The sequence below is a fragment of the Fulmarus glacialis genome, unplaced genomic scaffold (genome assembly GCF_000690835.1).
Source record: "Fulmarus glacialis isolate BGI_N327 unplaced genomic scaffold, ASM69083v1 scaffold9025, whole genome shotgun sequence".
Classification (NCBI taxonomy): domain Eukaryota; kingdom Metazoa; phylum Chordata; class Aves; order Procellariiformes; family Procellariidae; genus Fulmarus; species Fulmarus glacialis.
Genome location: NW_009212469.1, coordinates 79,591 through 99,488, shown reverse-complemented (window position 1 = coordinate 99,488; position 19,898 = coordinate 79,591). Strand labels below are relative to the sequence as shown.

Sequence of the window (19,898 nt, the reverse complement as noted above, 5' to 3'; positions counted from 1 at the left end):
CAGGGTGAGCACTTCACACCCCTCCCTCTCCGTGAGCACGCAGGGCACTTCGCTGCCCTGTGCGAATGCAGGTGAGAAATGGACTGTTATTTTTATCGCTTCTCCCAATCCTCCAAAAGTGCCTGAATTTTGGGGGCTCTGGCTAAGTTTGGTGAGCCCGTTTTGCTCTTCTTCAGGCAGTAGGAGCCGTGAGTAAAGAGCTCCTCTGATAGTCAGGCTGATTCCTTCTCAGTCTGGGGACCCAGAAGTCGGATGCACCAAAGTTCAATACCCTTAGCAGAATATGAACTTTCACATTCTTTTTTTTTTTTTGCACTTTCATGACACATTGCAATAGTTTCCTGTCTACCAGCTGGGCTTGACTGCTCAAAGATGCATTTTCAGCTTTTTTTTAAAGTCAGAAAACCACATATATGGTTCCAAGCTACCCGAGCATGCCGCAGTTCAGTCATGTTCTGATCAGGTTTAAAAGACTCAGATGACAGCTTTTGGAGATCATCCTATGTGTGAATAGGATATCATGCAATTCTTCGTAAGTCTAGACCAGGTCCTGCCTTTGCTTGAGCAACATGATTGCCAGCAAAGTGGGGTTATGAAGTGACTGTGAGTGCTTGTCCAGTCATCTCAGAGGTTCCTTTCTAAACACATTTTTTTTTAATTTAATGAGATGAGTTAGTCAGCTAGCTGATCTGAAAATCACTTTAGCATAAACCCAAATTCTCTACTGTTTCTAGGTTTTAAATACCTTTGAACTGAGCTAAATTATTCTTGTCTGTCTCTGAGGCCAGGGAATATGTTTCCATCTGTAGGATCACCTGCCCATATATGAATAATCCCACTGAACCAGTCAGATCCCTTAAGTAAAGGCTGATGAGTATACACCACCACTACACACTGTCATATATTGATGTTTTGATTGCTTATATACTGGGAACACTCACTCCCTGAACCGGTTATTTGAGAAGGTATAGGCAACTCCTGAGACATAAATGCACAAAATTTCTTTGCGTTATTAACTCCCACTACCCCCCCTTATCCGACGCTGTGTGGGACATGCACAACAGACAGATTAGAAGGACCGACTGTCAGTAACAAGCCAGCCCAAAGCGCTCTCCTAAGCAGTCATGGTATGGCTAGACATTGGCCATAGGCTCAAAAGGAAGAGAAACCTGGGAACAAATTCACCTAGAGGCGGTTAACTCCCGTGACCACCCAGCAATATGGAACTGCAATGGCTGGGAATAGGATGGCAATCCGGTTTTGGTGACATATTTATCCCACCTTACACATGTCTAAGGGTGAGTCCTTCTCCAAAAGCTGTTTCCCTGAATATGCATAGGGATTTCAAGGCTTTGTCAATATGGCTTCCTCTCCCGTTCTCCCAGCATGGCTTCAGTTACAGTTTTCAGACACTAGTTCTGCAAGTGAGGTACCTCTGAAGTCTCCAGGGACTGGATCTCTCTCGGTAACTCTACAGCATGCCTGTTGAAGTAGTCCATGGTAATAGCATTATTCCAGTAGCTCAGGTTGTTTTCTGGGTTAGATGTCTTTTTCTTCCTCCTCATGCAGCAGACTGTCAGCAGAACTGCTGTCAATAGAAACACGTCAAAAATCTGGTTATTTCCTTTCAATAAGGACTCATCAGTACCATGGATTTGTTTTTTACATTACTTAAGGAGAGGGCTGGTGACCTTCATTCATACGATTCACTCTCAGTCAGATCTAGCTCTCTCCTAATAAACCCCACACAATTAAGTCAGAATCTGGGCCAAGCAGAGGAGGCTTTGGGCTTGGCAGAATATGCATTTTTTACTTTCTTTTTGATGTGAGTTTATAATCTTCAAGATGTGGCTGCCTGGCTAACGAAAAGCTTTGGTGTTGTAACTGATGGTATTTTAATACCTAAGCAGGGATTTATAGACCCTCTAGGACAGAGGGCACTCCCCAGGGACTGCGGAGGATGCCTCTGCGCAGATCTTTTCTGCTTCTAGCGTGTTCAGGTGCTGCAGCGATGAGCACATTAGCAAATGGGCAGTGAGAGACACCTGTCCTAGGCTCAAATACCAAATTCACAAACGCAGGTAGTTGCATGTCTTCAATACCAAAAGCTTCTGCCCTGAAGTGCCACTGATCCCTGCCCCTGTCACCTCACATTCATAACTTGGATTTTGGGTACTTTGTGACCGTGCTCCAAAACATCAGCGACCGACCGGGGGAACAGATGGGCTCCTGAGCGGTATGAGACAGCGATGAGGTGGCGTGGAGATCTCCTCCGGCACCTGCCTCGCGTAGCTTATGCTTCCAGGGTAGCACTAACCCCAGAGCTGGGGCTTTCCTGCCTGTCTCCATCAGCTGTATCAGGATGTGGGATCTACTGATAAGCGTAATCCGTTCCCCACACTTGCCTGGGCATTGGTGATGTCTGAGCATGGCTTTTTTCCCTATCTGCGGAGCACACTTCAGCTTCTGTAATCTGAAGTATTTGAGCTTAAAGTAGAGCAGTTAGGCAAGACGAAGTGACCGGCAAGTGAAACCTGTGGGTACAATTGTCTGGTCTCAAGGCCGCAGGCAGCCGCCGGCCGCAGAGATGCCAGGGAAACGCTCCCCCGGCGGGCGGGCTGAACACAAAGCTGGTTGAGTGTTATTTTCTGGAATTGCTTTCGGTTTAGTCACCTCTGTTGCAGTTCAGGTGGGTAATCTTGGCAATTTTACGAAAGCCAGGCAAACCCACTGTAACGAACTTACTGCTCCCACCGGTCCAAGCTGAGGCGCGTGCGAGGGTTTATTCAGAGGAGTAATGCATAAGCTCTGTGCACCTATCTTGTACCTTGTGGAATTAATTGACCAGTTGTGCTTGTAATCTACTTGATTTATACAGACAGACAGGTAGCTGGATGCGTACTTACTTTGATTTGTACCTGGGAAATAGGGAATGCCCTGCTGTAAATTCACTCCATTATTTCTAAACCCCTCATGGTAGAAAAGAAGAGAGCAAATATTCATGAAGCAGAAAAATATATTATTTTCTCAGCTACAGCCAAAATTATTTATTAGAATTATAGCCCAGAGGAAAGAAAAGACTGCAGAGAGGTCAAAGCTGCTTTGTATGTTTTGACAAACGTTGCAGCTAGCCATATGCCGTGGGTCTAATTTTTTATCCCATCTACTCACATAAAATGGCAATACAAAAGTGCAAGGCTAGAGCCCTAGTTAAAACAAAAGAATAAGCTACTAAGAAAAAAAAATTAATGGGTTTGAGTTCAGGCAGTTTATGTCTCATTCAAAGGGAAAGGTGAGCTTATGCTATAAATCTTCTTCCGAAACTAATGGAAAAATCTCCCGCACTGTTCCCGCATGTTCAGAAAAGCAGGTCATCATCAAACTTACTATTATCTTTGACTCATACTGCTTCAGTCTTTCTATCACCAATAACTTCATTTGCTGACAGCCCGACAGCACGACTCCCGCTGCTGCGCCCGTAGGCAGGCACCCCGTGGGTGCTCTCCCTGCCCGGGGAAATGCCCATCCTCCTGAAGGACTGCATCTTTGCTCCCTACTTTGCGGCTACCCTCTCGGTGTCCCAGCCCAGCCTGCAGGCTCGTTAAGATCAGAAAGTGAAGCAGGACCTACATTTAGTCCTCCCCACTGCTGTCGAGAGCCAACAGACTTTGGAGCTTTTTGGTACTCCAGCAACAAGTGCTCCCTAAGACACAGAGCATTTTTGAAGGTGCCTGAGGATATGAGAGCCCCACTAAAGCCAACTCTATCGCTGTGCAAATATTTTGAGGTTTTACAGCTTATAAAACGTTGTCACTGCTGACAAAGAAGTACTGGATTTGGGTTTTAGGGGCTGGAAAGCCGGTGACGTTGAGTCGAGAGATATCTCGGCTTCTTCCAGCAGGAAATGGCCTTGCCATGTGCAGATATGGTTGCTATATAGCAATAATGGTCTCTCCATTACATACACTCTTGGCCTCCAACCTCAGCTTGTGGATGCAAATGGATGGAAGACCGTGGAAAATGGGTTCCCGAGCTTCCTCGAATATAACATATTTTAGCAGAAGGCTGTCTACCTAAGCTGCCCCAATTCAAAGCAGAGGAGACCTGATTTAAGAGAGAGAGAGAGGACAGCAGGGCTGGAATGGGGCTGTTCCCTCTCCATTTCATATTAACTACCCCTTTGGGGCACTTTTTAGTGAAATTAATGTAGCTAACATAGGACTGCTCAGGAACAGAGTACAGCTTTACCAATATTCTTAGATATCTATTTGCTCCAATGATTAGAATTATGTGTATTACAGAAAAAACTGTTTCCGGACAGACAGTTGTGATGGCCAGCGAGGACATATTAAGTGGATGAAATACATAGAGGGCAGAGATGGTTTGGAAGGGAGAAACGGCAGTAATAACAACACAGAGCTGAAGAAGAGAAACAGTAGCTCTAATACCCCGCTTATCTTTCCTGGTATATTATGTGATGCCCTCGTAAGGACAAGAAAGTGCTGTTGTTCAGTGCTGCCATGTATTACCTCTGTTCCAGAGATGGCCAACCCTTTGGGCAGAAAAAGGGCTAACTCTTCTCTGTTTCTCAAACACTCACCTGGCTGCTTTCTGGGAGTCAGAAAAGCTAAACTGACTTTTCCCTTTGCCTGCTCCATGTTAAAGTCAGTAGCGAGTGCCATGAGGACACTTCAGTGTTGTCCCTGTGTCAGCCTGAAGCTCCCCGTACAGAGATTACGATACATGTTAGGAAATACCGGGGCTCTCTGCAATTTTGTAGAGGTTCAGGGAGTTCAGAAGCATTTTTAACCCATATCCTTTGACCTGCTCCTAGTCTGGAGGGAGAAAAGTCAACCCACACGTTCAGGGGCTAAGAGCTGCTAAAGAGTTCTGGCTCTGACGCTGGCCTCTTTCTGGCCCTAAGGCAAACTACGTCTGCATTATCTGTCCCCCCACCCATGAAAGCGGACATAATACATCCCACAAATGGGAGAAATGAGATTCTCACAGATTTACAGGTTTCTAGGCTGGTGGGAACATGCCCATCATTTATTCTCACCTGCACAACACCTGCGCACCAGGAGACTTTCACCTGTTAACTTAACCATAAGCTGTATTTAAGGTACAGCACATCTCATAGGAAAATACTCAGCTTCATTTAAGGACGTGGAGTGACCGGATATCCATCCCATTCTGACAAAGTTTGTTTCAATACTTAATTTCCATGGTGGGAACATGGTTCCATTCCCCTTGTTGTCTAAATACCTCCAGCTTTATCTGCTACTTCCTCAATCCCCTTTTGCCTTTTTTATTAAAAGCTTCTGCTATGCTATCAGAAATGTCCCCCATATATGTGGGCTTCAGCCTCTTCTTGGACTACACGATGACACAAGTGGAGTTATGTTGCATTTCTCAGCTCTTAAATCACTCGCATGCCTCTTTTCTAATCTTCCAATCTCTTTTTTTAAAACATAAACCACCAGGATTACACACCATATTCAATACTGGCCTCATAAATGATGTGTAATGGGATCATACCAACTCCCTACAGTTTCCTGATAGTCTTCTGTCTTTTCTTTCAACTCACTTAAATATTTTACCAATCTTATATAGCTGCATACCTCCAGCTCCCACATAAAACATGATGTTAACAGACCTGAACATTGCAAGCACTTATAAGTCAGAAGATATTCAGACTGAAGGATGTTAATTTACTTCTCCCTATGCCCGCAGATCATAATATAAACTAAGTTTCTACAGAACCCTTGCCTCAATGACTAAAATAGTGGTTTTTTCCATATTTCTTTCAGTTTTCCTCATTTACTGTGTCCATCTATAGTAGTACAAGCTTAGTTGTAATGCAGGTATCACGATGGGTTTGGTTATTAACCACAGCTGCTTACATTTGGAGACAGGAGGCTCTTCTCCAGCTCAGTCTGAGCTCACACCTGGGGATTAGACTCAGGGCTTGGGATCTCTCTCGCTTCAGACCAGGAGGCAAACATTCCTAGGTTTTGCGATGGAGAAAGTGGGCGAGATAATTTTGGAACGCGTCCCAGTGCATGAAATGCGAGTTAAGTGGGGTTATGTCCAAGGCAATTCTTCATATATTCTTTCAGTTCTGCTGATGCCTGCGTTCGGAGGCTCGGCCTTCCTCTCGCGTTTTCCCGTGTCAGCAGAACTGACTGAAAGAATTCACTTCTGCGCATCTGATTTGCAAGTTTCTGTTCTTCCACGTTTTATTGTGTCATTCTGTAATTACAGAGACGTAAGTACTGGGAGCCCAAGGACTGGGATGGTGGGTTTTAAAATGAGTTCATATTGTGTCTTGTTTTGCATTGCAGAGACAGGCACCCACACACGCACAAATGCACGTGCACAAAAATGTTCAAGGACACCACAAAACCAGTGTTATATACGACTGCTATCAGTGTTATATATGACTTTGCTTTTCTGGGATCGCAATGATACAGAATCTTTCATTTTTGCAGCCCTCAAATGGCATTAGCAACATTACCCCCGTTATTTATATCACGAAACTGAGGTACCAAAAGGTGAAATGATTTCCCCAGGATCACACAGCAGACGTGCCTCGCACATTCCTATTCAAAGCATTACTTTTCTGGCAAGCATTTTAAGGGATTGCAGTGGGACTCAGAAACCTATGCATCCTTAAAGAAATATGTACTGTAAGGACGGGGAGGCTAAATCCCATCCCTTACTTCAGCAGGCGAGCTCCTGAGGCCCAGGTCTTCAGGCTAGTGCTGTAGCCACTGGGCCGTGCCACCAGCACTTCTGGTGGGACCTGCCAGTCCTCGGTGGGGCTCAGATGCCAGGGCACAGCGATACTGACCAAACCCTCTGCTGCTTCCTGCTCTTAGGTGCAAACCCCCACGGCAGGGACGGGCCAGCGAGGAGCCCTGGCAGGGTCTTTCCTCTGCAAGGAGAAGTGCAGCATCCCAGGCATTTCTTCCAGTGGCGACGAGGAGCCAAGGGCTCCTGCGGTCACTTTCTAGCAGGTCACTTCCCCTGCTATGGAAGTTAAAACGCCCACAAGTTTGCATTTAACAGGTGCCCGTCAATAAAAGCTGTGACAGCGAGCAGCGCGTGGGGCCCTACTGCGCCACGCGTCGGAGAGGGACAGACGTGTCTCTGCAGCATCGTGGTGCGTTTTCCCTTCCGAGCGTTTCGGGCAGCACAAGCTGCGCCCAGAAGCCCCCTGAGAAGGAAGGCTTTTCCAGCCTCCTCGCCACCCCTCGCGCAGGGGAGGGATTATGGGGACAGGCACAAGGGCTCCCGGCAGAAGAGAGATGCGCTGGAAACAGCCCGGAGGTCAGTGAGCTGGCTCAGGGGCACTCCTCATTAGCAGGAGGAGGGAGCCGAGTTAATTAGATTCCTGCAGCTCTGCAGCCGTGCACAGGCTCTGGTTGCCTCTCCTCACCTCCTTCCACTTCTTTCCAGGGTGCGTTGCTAACTTCCCTGCCTCAGGGCTGCCTCTCCCTCCGGTGCAGGGCCTTACCCTTTCTCACAAGTGTCTCAGCAGCAGCTCAGGGCTTGCTGTTCCCCTCGGTGGGTCTGGCCAGCAGCCTTGAAGGGCCAGCCTGAGCACAGAGCCGCCAGCCCGCAGCTCCGGGTCAGCAATAACCTCCCATGATAGGAGTCCTCAGTGACTTTCTCCGTGGCTTGTTCCCTCCTAAGGCAGCTCAGATATTTAAGAGCACGGGGCTGAGTCTCGATATCTGAGATACCTCCACCTTTCAGCATCCCGAGGCAGAAGCAGGACAGTGTTTTCTCAGTCCATGCCCACAACAGCTGTGAGAGCCTCTCACCGAAAACATTTTCACCCCCTGAAGATGAAATGAAATCCAAATGGCTGTACTCTTTCTCTGTCTCTTAGCATCAGCCCCCTCTAGACCAGAAGTGACGAGTAAACCCCAGCGTGGGGCCTTCTGTCCTCAGCTGCAGGCGCCTGTGCCCGGGAGGTGGCGACAGTCCCCTTCCCACACCGCACACCCCATACCGTACACCGTACACCACACACCGCGCACCCCATACCGTACACCACACACCGTACACCACACACCACGCACCCGTGCCTGAAGATACGCAGATGCCTCAGGAAATAAAGTGCCCCTCCGGTGTGCAGCACAGAGGGGAGCCATGACCGAGACATATGCATCTGGGTAAAAGTGCTTTAGGTTGTTGCAACTTATTTTTCTTCTCCTGTAGGAATAAGCCTGTACAACAGCACTTATTATGGCATGGTTTAAACAGCGTAACTTTTGGATGAAAGCAATTCCCTAGGCACTTCAGCCAGATCCAAAAATATCCCATTTAAATGCCTGCCGGCCATTCATTTCAACTCTGAAGTATTTCTGAGGATCCCCACATTTTAAAAGGAGAGTCCCACTGAAGACCATCCTCAGAAATCTGGTCCTGAAAGCAGGACTTAAATATTTGAATCATTTAAACACTCAGTTGTATTAGAGCTGGTATAGATAATTTTCAAAATAACATTTGCCTTTTTAAAAAAATGCAGCTTACAAATACAAGAAACAGAATAGGCACAGTCATATGAACAGATATATATGATAAAAAGAAAAGTTTAAACACCACTATTTAATGAATAGTGGGTTAGAAGTCCTGCCAACAGACTCTTCATATCATTATTATTAATAACTATCTTTAGTTATTAGCTCACATATGGCACACTGCAGGCAGAGTCATACACCAGTTTACACACTGGTTATGCTTCCTCTGCTTGTGTTGTATGGTATTGTATTTTGTGTTTTGTATTTGGATGCTTTCTATCCAGCTCAGCTTTCTTTCTGAATATTGGCCCAAAACATAATGCTTGGAAGAATTTATTTGATCCTCTATTTCTACTAATTGATAGACAAGTTCATCAAATATTGCTGCTTCTCATCATGTGCTTGCTATATCCCAGTTTCTCCTCTCCATCTTTCGCAGAAGTATGTGGGCACACTTCGGCTTTGGTTTCTCTTTATTTTGATTGTCCATTTTTTAGGTTTAAGCTTTGTTCTCACTTGTGGCTTTAACCACGTTGGCAATAGCAGAAGCGGTGGTCCCAGAGGTACAAGTCTAACAGATACGCTGAGCCAACCCAATGATGTGCAGCCGCTGAGAGGATTAGTGCGGCTCCCTCTCCGGGTGCGTATTCCTGCAGCCTCATCCGCTCCAGGTCTCGTGCTCACCTGGCCCTGCGGGGAGCTGATTCAGCTCACCGAGTGGACAGAAAGTAACACAGAGCAAAGGGAATATTTTTTGACCACTTTAGCAATCTGGAAGTGTCTCGGGGAGGTGTCAGGTCAGGCCCAGGCAGAAGGAGAGGAGCAGGATCAGGCGGCTGCGCCTCGGAGAGGGCAGGAGAGAGCAGCACTGTCCTTTTCGGCAGGAGTAAGCTGTGTGCGAGACTGGCCCGGTCAGCTCATCTAGCCTTGTCCTCAGTACAGCTCGTAGCTATAAATAACAGAATTAATACTCAGTATTGTTGCCTGCTACCCTTTTATGTTTCCTCAGGCAGCAAAGGCTGGGAAATTTTTGTTTTTGTTTCACTCCAGACAGATCAGCATAATCACACCCCGCAACAGCGAAACCCCAGAGAACATGTTGTCCCGCTTTGCTGATATAACCCAGCTAAGCAGGGGACACCCCGGCATCCACTCACAAGCTTTTTCATAATTTCTCACGTTTTTTTTGTAACTGAGTCAAATGACAAGACCCTAAGCCAGCTCTGGGAACCCAACCTGCCCCAGACTTTAAAATCTGATAGTTGACAAACTGCCTGCAATGAAATATTTTATTGTGCTGGAAAACTGGTGTTTCCTAAGGTATTAGTCATTACAACTGTCATCAAACCTTTGGGTTAGCAGTGGGCTTTTAAAATCCAATTCCAGGGCAGCATATAGCGGTTCCTAGCTTAAAGACTTGTACAATTTTTGGTCACCAGCTTAAATGCCTTGAAGTAAAGCTGCTTCGCCTTCCAGAGTTGTTCAGCCTTGTGTTACACCCTCAAACGGAGGGCTCAAAAAGACTAAGTGATTTCTAATAGCAACAGACCAAGTATGCTTTGAGTGTAAACATTTCAGCCCTGCATTTCGAAGCTAAGCACTTTGGTCAGTGAATGTGATCTCTGTGATGTGTCTAGTGATTGCTTCTCTTCTATCTCAAGCCACCCTGCCTCTGTCAGCTCTCCACCTGGTCCTTGAATCATGGGCCGAAACCTGAATTTTAAGGAAAGAGAAAGCAAAATAAAGCAGCAATTAACTTACAACATGAGGATATAGGTACGCTGATAGCCAGAATGATCCAGGCAATGTCCATCTTGCTGAGACAGATGGTTGCTCTGTGCTGGGGTTTGTCCCCCTCGGTGACATGGGAGATGTTTCCTTGCACCCCGGGTTTCCAGGTTCCGGCAGGAACCAGTCTGTTTAGGAAGTTCCCGGTGGCGGTGGAGCCAGCCGTGGAAATGGAGCTGGACAACCTCGTGGCAGGCACGGCGGAGAGAGCGCTGCCCAGCAAGGTCGCGTTAGTCACCGCACCGTGCTGCGTTGGAGCGGGTCCCTTGGGGTCTCCCGCTGCCGGGGAGGAGACGCTGACGTCAAAACTGGTCTGAACCGAGTGACCCGCTGCTGCTGTTGCAGATCCAGGGCCAGCAAAGAGAGGGACATTTGTACTGAGATTCAAGGTTACCCAAGAGTTGTTTTTGCTCAGCATATCCCATACGCTGTAGCGGGTGGGTTTAAAAGGCACCGACACTGCTTCAGGATCAGTTGATGGTCCAGCAGTTGTGGTGGCAAAATCTGCCTCCTGCACCACTAGCTCGGCCCCGTCCCCTCGCTCTGCTTCCCTAAGGCTTCCCGAGGCGTTGCGGTGGGGAGAAGGGTCTGAGTGTGTAGTTCTTGCCAGCCCCGTGCCATTCGGATCGCTGGACGCTGCGGCCTGGGACTGAAACGGGTGGTCTGTGAAAGGGCTCCTCAGGGTGGGGAAGGGAGAGTGCAGGGTCGTCTTTAGGTAAGGCTCTGAGGACTCTGTGAAGTTGCCTTTGAAAACCTGGAATATTTTCCCCTTGGGGCGAGTCTGTCCCGAGTACAAAGCACTCTGGTTGTATAAATGATACGTTTCCTTTTCGCCGACGCGAGGGCCGCTCGCTTGCTTTTGCCCGGTGGAAGGGGCTTTCTCCGCCAGGCTGACGGGATGGGGAATGGCGCGAGCGGACGTGGGAAGGGGTCTTTGTGGCGAGGTGTTGTTCCCATGGCTGTGATAGTGGTAGTGTCCATCGGGAAGCCCTGAGAGGAGGAGACAGTGGGAGACAGTACCTGAACAGAAAACACCAGCTCTTCTGTCAGTGCCAAGATCAGTAGAACACCTGGAGGAAAAAACACAAAGAGAGGGTGAGAGACCAGGGAGGGACCAGCGGACAGGGAATGGCACGGCTTGCGCGTCTGGAAGGAAGGAATACCTTCCATGTTCTGCAGAAGGACAGAAGAGTTAGCATCCCACTTTGTCGGCTTCTCTGGCAAAGTAGGAAGAGAAAGGAAAATCTGCAGGGGCTGCGGTGGCCGCAGGGCCGTGGGAGCGGTGAGGTGGGAACGGGAAGGTTGCAAGGAATCTCTGCAGCAAAGGGAGAGAGGAGCTTGCAGTAGGGACTCAGGAGAGTGCTTTAAAGCACCACCTAAAGTGCCATAGGCAGGTGACTTCCCTGTAGAAGCTACAAAGCATCCTACTCTTTCGGGGTAGAAACAAAAGACGTTTTCATTTTTCTTTTGGCCAGGAGGCCTTCAGATGAATGTCCACATCGTTATGGGGAACCTTAGTCCGCTCATTCTTTTGGCTGCAAAATCCTAAATTTGGCTGCCTCCAGTCCTGGATGCCATTAAGCAATCTGTTTTTTGAGAGAGCAGCTGCTTAGCCCTTGATGAAAATTAGGTCAAGAAGGGATGTCTGATGAGAGGGCTTCCGGGGTTGTACATGCTGTCCTTCACTTAGCAACTTCGGAAAATCTAGTCACTTATTTTAGAGTATGAGATGTGGAAAATCTCCAAATGTTAAAAATGAACAAGAAAACATAGCTATCACAGCTGTTTTAAAAAGCCACGTGATTATTAGGGGGTCTGACTCAATCTAACACAACTGCCCTTCGCACCCATATACAAATGTTGGTTGTAACCTGTTCTGTGCTCACACGTGCTGTGGGACTGGACTGTGTGAAATCTGCCTTCTGCCACCCTCTGTAGCGCACATCATTTCATGAGGTGCCAGATTCACACCGCTGGGAACATCAATTCTTCCATTTACTCCTAGTCCAGATAATGGACGTGGGCAGCTGCAGTAGCATAAACCTCCCTGGGATGCAGGGCTAATACACCGTGAGTTAGCGTGACCTGCAGGGACCACATCAATCACACGTCACCATTTCCATATGTTGAAGCTGTCGAGTGTAATGTGGATCCCTGCCCACTAGGAAGCACACGGAATAAATCCATTTTGCACAGTCCACTGAGCATCGTCAGATGGCACCATCAGCACTGTGCTAGCGTGAATTTCAACCAGCGGTGTCACGGTGAAAAATGTTGTCACAGTCTTAACAAATCAGGGACACGAGTTCATCAAAGCTGCACGACTCCAAACTGGGTAATGATCACCTGCCAGCCAAGACTGTGGAGTACCTTCCTGCCCCCTTCTCCACCCTTCCCAGGCTTGCCAGCTTTCTCCGTGAGCGTTGTTATGCCATTTAGTTCTACCCTACTTGGGAATATCTGTTATGGGCACCAGCAGAAAAGGAAGACGGGGTCTTGGGAAAATGAAAGAAGATCTCTGATTAGGTATCCATTGGGCCCTAGGGCTCTGTTGCACGTTGGGCAGATGCAAATGCCATGAAATGTGTTTACTCTGAACCCTGTGCATCATTCACATCCATTCGCAATCAGTGCAATACGCATAGCAAAACTCACCAAAGGAGCAGCCCTATTCCTCTCACCCAGCTAAATGCTCTACTTTGATCACTAACCATCATTTCTGAACCAGAACAGCGCAGAGCTCTGTAACCAACAAAATTCACCTCATCTTGCCCCCAGCAGCCTCCTGTTACTTCGCAGAGTATCCAGAAGATGAAAACACTGACTGGATAACGTAGTGAGAGCCGATTACAAGCAATGCATTTTCCACTGCCTGATGCTAAAATTAGCTCTTTTTTTTTTTTTAATTTCTGAAATAAATATCTCTGCCAAATAAACCATTGTCTGGGATACCGCTTCCCAGTTCCTAGCCAGCCACAGACAATATGCTCTTAGCAGAACACCTAGTCAAAGAAAAAAACATATTCTGTACACTGAGATGCAACCAGGAGAGCAGATCGTGCTACACTCGTGGAGCATCACTCTTGGAAATGAAAGGCAGGAGTTATCTTCACATTTTTGGCAGCACTTATTCTGAGGTCAAGGTCAAAGCAGATATTCTAGTGTCCATATGGCTAATATTTCATGCCAAGACAAGTTGCTGCCACAGAACAAATTCAAAGAGGAAAGGATGACGATTTATTTTGGATTTGGTGTGTGGAGATAATGTTTCAGGAAAGTTTAGGCCTGCTGTTCTGAGCACACAAGATAAAGTGCATTGGCAGATCTTATGAGATACTAGATTATAATGATTGTAATGCCTGCTAAAATTTTTGGATGTTCTTTGTGCAACTACTCCCTCTCACACCTCACGCGCAGAAAAACATCTCTATTGGGTTAATGTTCTTCTCCAGGATATTCCTTAAGGAATAAAAAAGTTGTCAGCTTTTCTGCATATTGTGCCCTGGGGTTAGAAACCCTGATCTTTGGCTAAAAACCTACTTAACATCCATCCCCACTTCTTGAAATACTGATAAATCAGAAGCTTGCTGCTGTAAAGATTTATAAGCTCTCTGGGGCAGTCTGTTGTGGTAGCAGGTCACCACACAGCAGGCACGGAAAGCCAGATGCATTAAGCTAGTACCTTTAGGTGGCTTGTAAAGTATGAATAATTACTCGAAGGAAATACTACATCAGAAGTAATTTATCTGACAATAAACAATAACCCCCATGACATTTGGCTGTCTCAGGCTGTGGCAGTCAGGTTTTGCTCATCTGCTAGACTCCCTTAACAGTCTCTGCAGACCCACCGTGGCCCCATAAGCTACAGCTTCTTAGGACTTTTTTACTGGTTGAATGGACCACAGTAACTCCTTCAGTGACAACCAGAGCTAATCTGTGCCCCTAACTACAGAAAAAATATTCAGCTTAGTAGGTAATTGTAAAAATAGCCAGTGCTGTATATTTAGGGAGAACTAGCTGATAATAAGGACTTCACAGTGGGCTTTGCTGGCCCTTTTAAGTAGAATTTATTGTTTTATAATTGTTCAACAGCCAACTGCAAAGCAAAAGTAAAGCTGGAATTGGTATTTTCAGATACTCTGCATCATCACCTAAGCATGCTCTGGCTGGATTTGCGGTGACCAGATTGCCCAAAGCTCCTGCTCACTTTTCTATCACTTAGGGATATGCAATGTCTTACAAAGTGGGACTCTTATTAGAGGTCCCTGATATTAGACTGCCCTGTTTGGCAACTTTGGCTTAAGCCTAGGAAAATGATATTCTGAATTCCTCTACCAAGGCACAGGAGGCACTTGTCACAGAAATGGACTTAACCAACCCTGCAAATTTCTTCCCTTCCCAACCTCTGTCTCTGCTTCACAAACACACCCACATTGAGAAAAGGGCCATGGTGGGTACGCCACCAGCCATCCCCCCATAGCTCAGCTTACCCTCAATCAGACTACCACAGAAAGGAAATCTTCTGCTTGCTATCAAGTTGTCACGGCCAAAGTTTTGATATCCCAGGTGAGATGGTACATAGCAGACGCTCTTGGTCAGTTCAAAGCGCAGTCCTACAGCTCTTCTTTGCCAAAACCCTTCAGTTTTGGCTGCCTAAGACTCTTAGGACTGATCTTACTTAGAGCGTGAGCCCTTTGGGGTAAGGACTGGCAGTCCTTACTATCTGCTGGCATAACGGTAATACAGACTGATGTAAGAACGTTATAGCAAATAATAATAATTAATTTTATGTTCAAAGGTCAGATCACACCATTAAGTTTTTTTGTAAGGGGCCATTTCTAAGGTATAGGAGCTCATGCTTAGAAGGGGTCAAACTGGTTTGGCTTTTAAATGCTGTGTGTCAAATTCCCACTTTTGGAGTCTAATTTTATGACTACATTAAAACCATTCAACCCTAATGAGAAGGCTGATTGACCTGAGGTCTCTGTGTCATCCTGTGGTCTTGCATAGTGCACCAAGAAGGGAATATTAAGTACAAAATGAACTAACTCAAGGATAAAGCACAGCAGAGTGACAGCAGAGTGTACACAATGGGTGCCGATGTGCATTTAGCCATAAAAACTCCTTCCTGACAACATGGTGCAACGGTTCAAATCTCAACAGGATCTCCCTGCAGCGCTTCTTCCCATCGTACACTCGTATAAGGAGTCCAGAAATGGTGTGTACTGTTGTGTACGTGAAGAAAATGAAGGAGTTCCTTTACAGCAATGCTTTAAAAGACCGCGGTTGATGTCCTCAGTGCGTCTCAGAAAAGTCAGGGGGTAGGAATATTTTGCTTTCCCAGACTATGAAATCCGCAGGGTCCTACCGTTTGGGAACTTCCTCACGACCCTTTTATTTGCAGGCAGGAGGCAGAACTGCCTCCCTCCAAACCAGAAAAACAAAGCAATTCGGGCCCCAGCAGCTGACGTTCCTTGACTGTTTGATCTCAGGACCTCGGGAGCCCCCGCCAGGAGCCAGTGTCCTGGCACAGGACAACAATAAAAGGCTTCATTTAGGAGTTAATACCGCCTGGTGCTGCACGGGACGCTTCACGGGCAGTTCGAGAACAGCCTTTTTGCATGGCATGGCAGAGCAGGCATGCGGCTGTCGAGTCAGCTCAGGCGTTCAGCCCCCCCGGGGCACCCCTTAAACAACACAAACTTACGTAACTTCAGACCTAAAGCCTGTGGAAAGGTTCCCAATGACTTTAGCGGGCTTTGGACCAAGTCCTAATTGCCAGAGAAACAGTGGAAACTTTTGAGCTGCACATTCACATTTTCTACAGCAGATGAATGTGCACAACGAGCTCAGTCTGGCGTTTGACCCCTTCCGGCCTCTGCTATCTCGGACCTTGCAGCAAGACAAACAGAGCCACCTGAGCAGTACTTGGCAAACGTTTTTGCTCTAGGAAGTCAGGAAGAGCTTTTTGTGCAGAGACCTACTGCTGGACTCATTATTTCAGACTGCCGTGGGCAAGGGAAGCGAAGGGAGCCGACCTACAAAGGACCCATTACCTACAGACCCAGGGCTTGGGTGCGCATGGGCAGTGTACGGGCTGCTGAAGCCTCTCCGTGCTTTTAACAGTCTTGACTTACTAAGAGTGAGAGAAGATTGTGCAAAACCTGTTCAAAGCAACAGCAATGTTTGTGTTGTTGTAACGAAAGCTTTCTTCATGACACTATTATCTTCTCATGTGTCTCTCAGCAAACCTAAAATGTTACAGGGAGCAAAATGAATCTTTAATAGATGGAAACTGTGCAGAAAGTATATATTATTACTTTTGTTATGGTCATTTCTTTGTAATCTGTCAAAGCAATATGATTTTCACTCACAATAAAGCAGCCCTTGTACAAACAAAGAGTTAAGCAAATTTCATCTCTATGATTGGTGGCAGAACTGAGGGAAGAGAAAGTAGGTTACTCTGCATAGAAAATTTCTCTTCCCTGCCTGTCTATCAGTGGCTGTCATGCCAGAACTCCCAGATATTAACTTACAAGTTATTGCCTGTTTTCCCTTGTAAGTATTAGTCAGGGTGATCAACCCAAACTTCAATACACAAGGTATTTGGTAAAATGCAGGGGATGAGACACACACAGTAACAGCTCTATTTGCAGTAACATAAAACAGCATCAGCAGAAGCTCTGGAAATCACATGTACAAACACAAATGAAGCAGTACTCGCTGACACTCCCTGTGCAACAACAGTAACAGTAGCTACAGTTTTCATGTGGCAAGACGTCCCGGACCTTTAATGATATAAAAACATTGCAGAACACTATTATTGCCTCTAAGATGCACTTCCATCACAGACTTCGAGAGAGTGAGCCTGTAAATCAAAATGCATATCTGATCCTCCAGGGAGTTAAACAATGGGTGATACAAATAGGACAGTGCTGTGTAGTCACAGAGCAGGCAGCTCCCAATTCATTCTCACACTGCACTAGAGACTCACAGTCTCTACTATGGGAATAGGTGCTTTAGAAATGCTTCAGATCCCCTATTCAGCTAAATATACGCAGACATCTGAGCTGTTGAACCTTGTGAAAAGGCTTACTGACAAACTAGGACAACAGTAATTACTGGGAGCAGGGTAATAAAAAGAAAGAGCCTGACTCTAGCTGCTTGTTCAAGGTAATCACTTACCTGAAAATATCATTTGGACTTGTCAGCAGACATCCTCACCTGCTCACATCACACAGATTTGGAAGCTTCATCCCTCAGTAGAAAAAGGAAAAATACATCTTCTCCCTAACGAGGCAGCTGCACACAGGAGTTGCTGTTATTGTTGGAACTGGTTTGGAGGAATGAGGACAGAGACAGCCCAGGCAGGCGTGTCTTGCAGGGCTGTGCAGCGAGAGGGCTCGCTCCTTTATGGAGTACCTTTGCAACTGCAAGGCACGATTACTTACTGAGCCAGTCCCCCTCGCTGCCAGCAGATCGAAAGGCTGCTTGGTATTCCAGCTTGGTTTCCCATCAAGTCCAGATACAGTTTGTCTGACACGGGTCTATTCAGATGCCAGAGGATTGCTGGCAGTTCTCGTTTTCTGGGAACAAAACAGCAACAAGCACCCCAGCTGCACGTCCTTGTGAGGCTGTTCAGTCCCTATTTCGAGGCAGAGTGCCCTCCCTCCAGCGCAGCGTTTAGCTTTTTGTGTGTGGACGGATTTTACAGATCTACCTCCTGCTTCTGTACCTCCACCAGACCTTCCACTTCATTCAATTATCTCTAATGATATTAATATTCCTGTCAGAGGAAAATATGGGGAATGAAATAGCGATCATCTTCTCTCCCTCTCCTTCCCTGGCATCGAAACGCATGTTCTGTATTTTATTTCTTCACTCTTCAGTGGTGAATGGGCAATTTCTACTTTGTAACCATAAAGAAGTCCACAGATCCTGTGATTCCTTAAGCCATAACCCTGCCTCCCTTCTTCCTTTTCTTCTTCTTTCTGTTTCTCTCTTTCTCTCCGGCACAGCTGGGTGTCTGGAAGAACACACTGCCCAAAGAGCACAACAATGTGCCCTGTGCAGCCAACTACCGATCCCTCAAAAGGCACGGGGAAATGGTAAGAGAGCAACAAGTTGCGGGCTTCTTGAGAGCAGTGTAGGAATCCCCCAGCAGCCAGAGGGCAATCCCCACTGCTCAGTCTTTGATTCAGAGTCCCTGTTGTATCCAGGGGTGCTACAACCGCCGAAGCAGTTTGTTACAAGGGGTCCTCACAAAATTCATTCCTAATATTTTGCTAGAGAGAAAAGCCAGCTCCTTCTCTGCTCTTAGCATACCAGGTGAGAAGATCCTCCTTTTTTCAGGCCTTGGATACAAACATGTTGCAGCCAGACTTCTTTTTTGACCCTGTGGCCAAATCAGAAAGGAACGATGCTGTGACGATAAGTTTGAGATTCGGCAGCACTAGCAGCTATGGGGCCTCCGACAGTGCTGATTTTCAGGGACTGAAGTCCCTATCAGAAAGCGTCATATGGCAGGTGCATATATTATATCACAAGTATATTTTACCCGTAGTTAGACAAACTCTGTTTTCACAGCCATGATCATTTCATGGAGGACATGGAAAGGCAGAGTACAAATAATAATCTTAGATCTTTGCATTTTTGTGCTCTCGTGCTGATGCTCCTTTTCTCCCTGCCATTTGCAGTTCACTTTTCACCCTTGCTGTTTCCAGTCTGAAGGTTTTTCTAAATAAAGATATTTAGTGCATTATAAAAAACATCGGTCCTTACAAATATCAGCTTGTTTAGCAGTTTCTGGAACTCGGGGCTGATTAAGAGCTTGCTGCTGAAACAATGATTTAGCACAAAGCTGCAGCTGGTGTAACAAGAGAACCATGCCACGTATTTTAACCTTTGCTGGAGGATTTGCCACATCTGTATGTAGTAACTCACAACAGATTTCTTCCCTGTGTGCTGTCATGGATGGAAACATATGGCTCAAAACTGCAAAGACCATCATTTGGAATTTCAGATGAAAACTCTTCACAAGGACAGAGGCTCTATGCATTCCCTTGTCCAAAAACACATGGAACAAACCAAAAATAATTTTAAAAGCACACGAGCATTCCTTGGTCTGACAGCTCTCCCCTCACACAAAGCTCGTCCAGCCCCAGCTTTGCAAATGCACATCCCTTCCTTTCCAGCCTTTACTTGGCAGCAGTTTTTGTTGGCAGGATGCTGTTGCCAAGGGAGACAGAAAGGATGTGCAGCTGGCTTTTCTTTCACCTGCGCTTAGTGCTGCTGATCCTGATATTTATGTTACTGCAGAACCTTTGGCTTCTAAGAGACCTACCATCAATGTCACCGGACCTTTTGAAGAGTTTTGACAATGACACAAATAGCTGTGGCCTCTGATGGAAAGCTTAAAATAGGATCTTGCCGAAGAGAGGATGTAGTTGGTGTCACAGATGCTGACTCAAGCGAGGGTATCCATTTCACAAGCAGCAATAAGAAGGGGGAAAGGAGGATTCAAAGCCATCTTAAAAAGGTTTCTGACAACTCCCCAAAACAGTGAGTAACTTCAGATAC

The 19,898-nt window shown here is 46.5% G+C and overlaps 1 protein-coding gene across 1 annotated transcript; it reads right to left on the bottom strand.

Annotated features, from left to right (window-relative positions):
- Positions 1–1,412: 1,412 nt before the first annotated feature.
- TMEM108 (transmembrane protein 108) lies at positions 1,413–17,666 on the bottom strand. The gene is given in 4 exon segments (XM_009577895.1): positions 1,413–1,588; positions 10,293–11,252; positions 11,255–11,389; positions 17,505–17,666. Coding segments are annotated over 4 exon segments (1,284 nt in total). The 5' UTR covers positions 17,518–17,666.
- Positions 17,667–19,898: the final 2,232 nt, after the last annotated feature.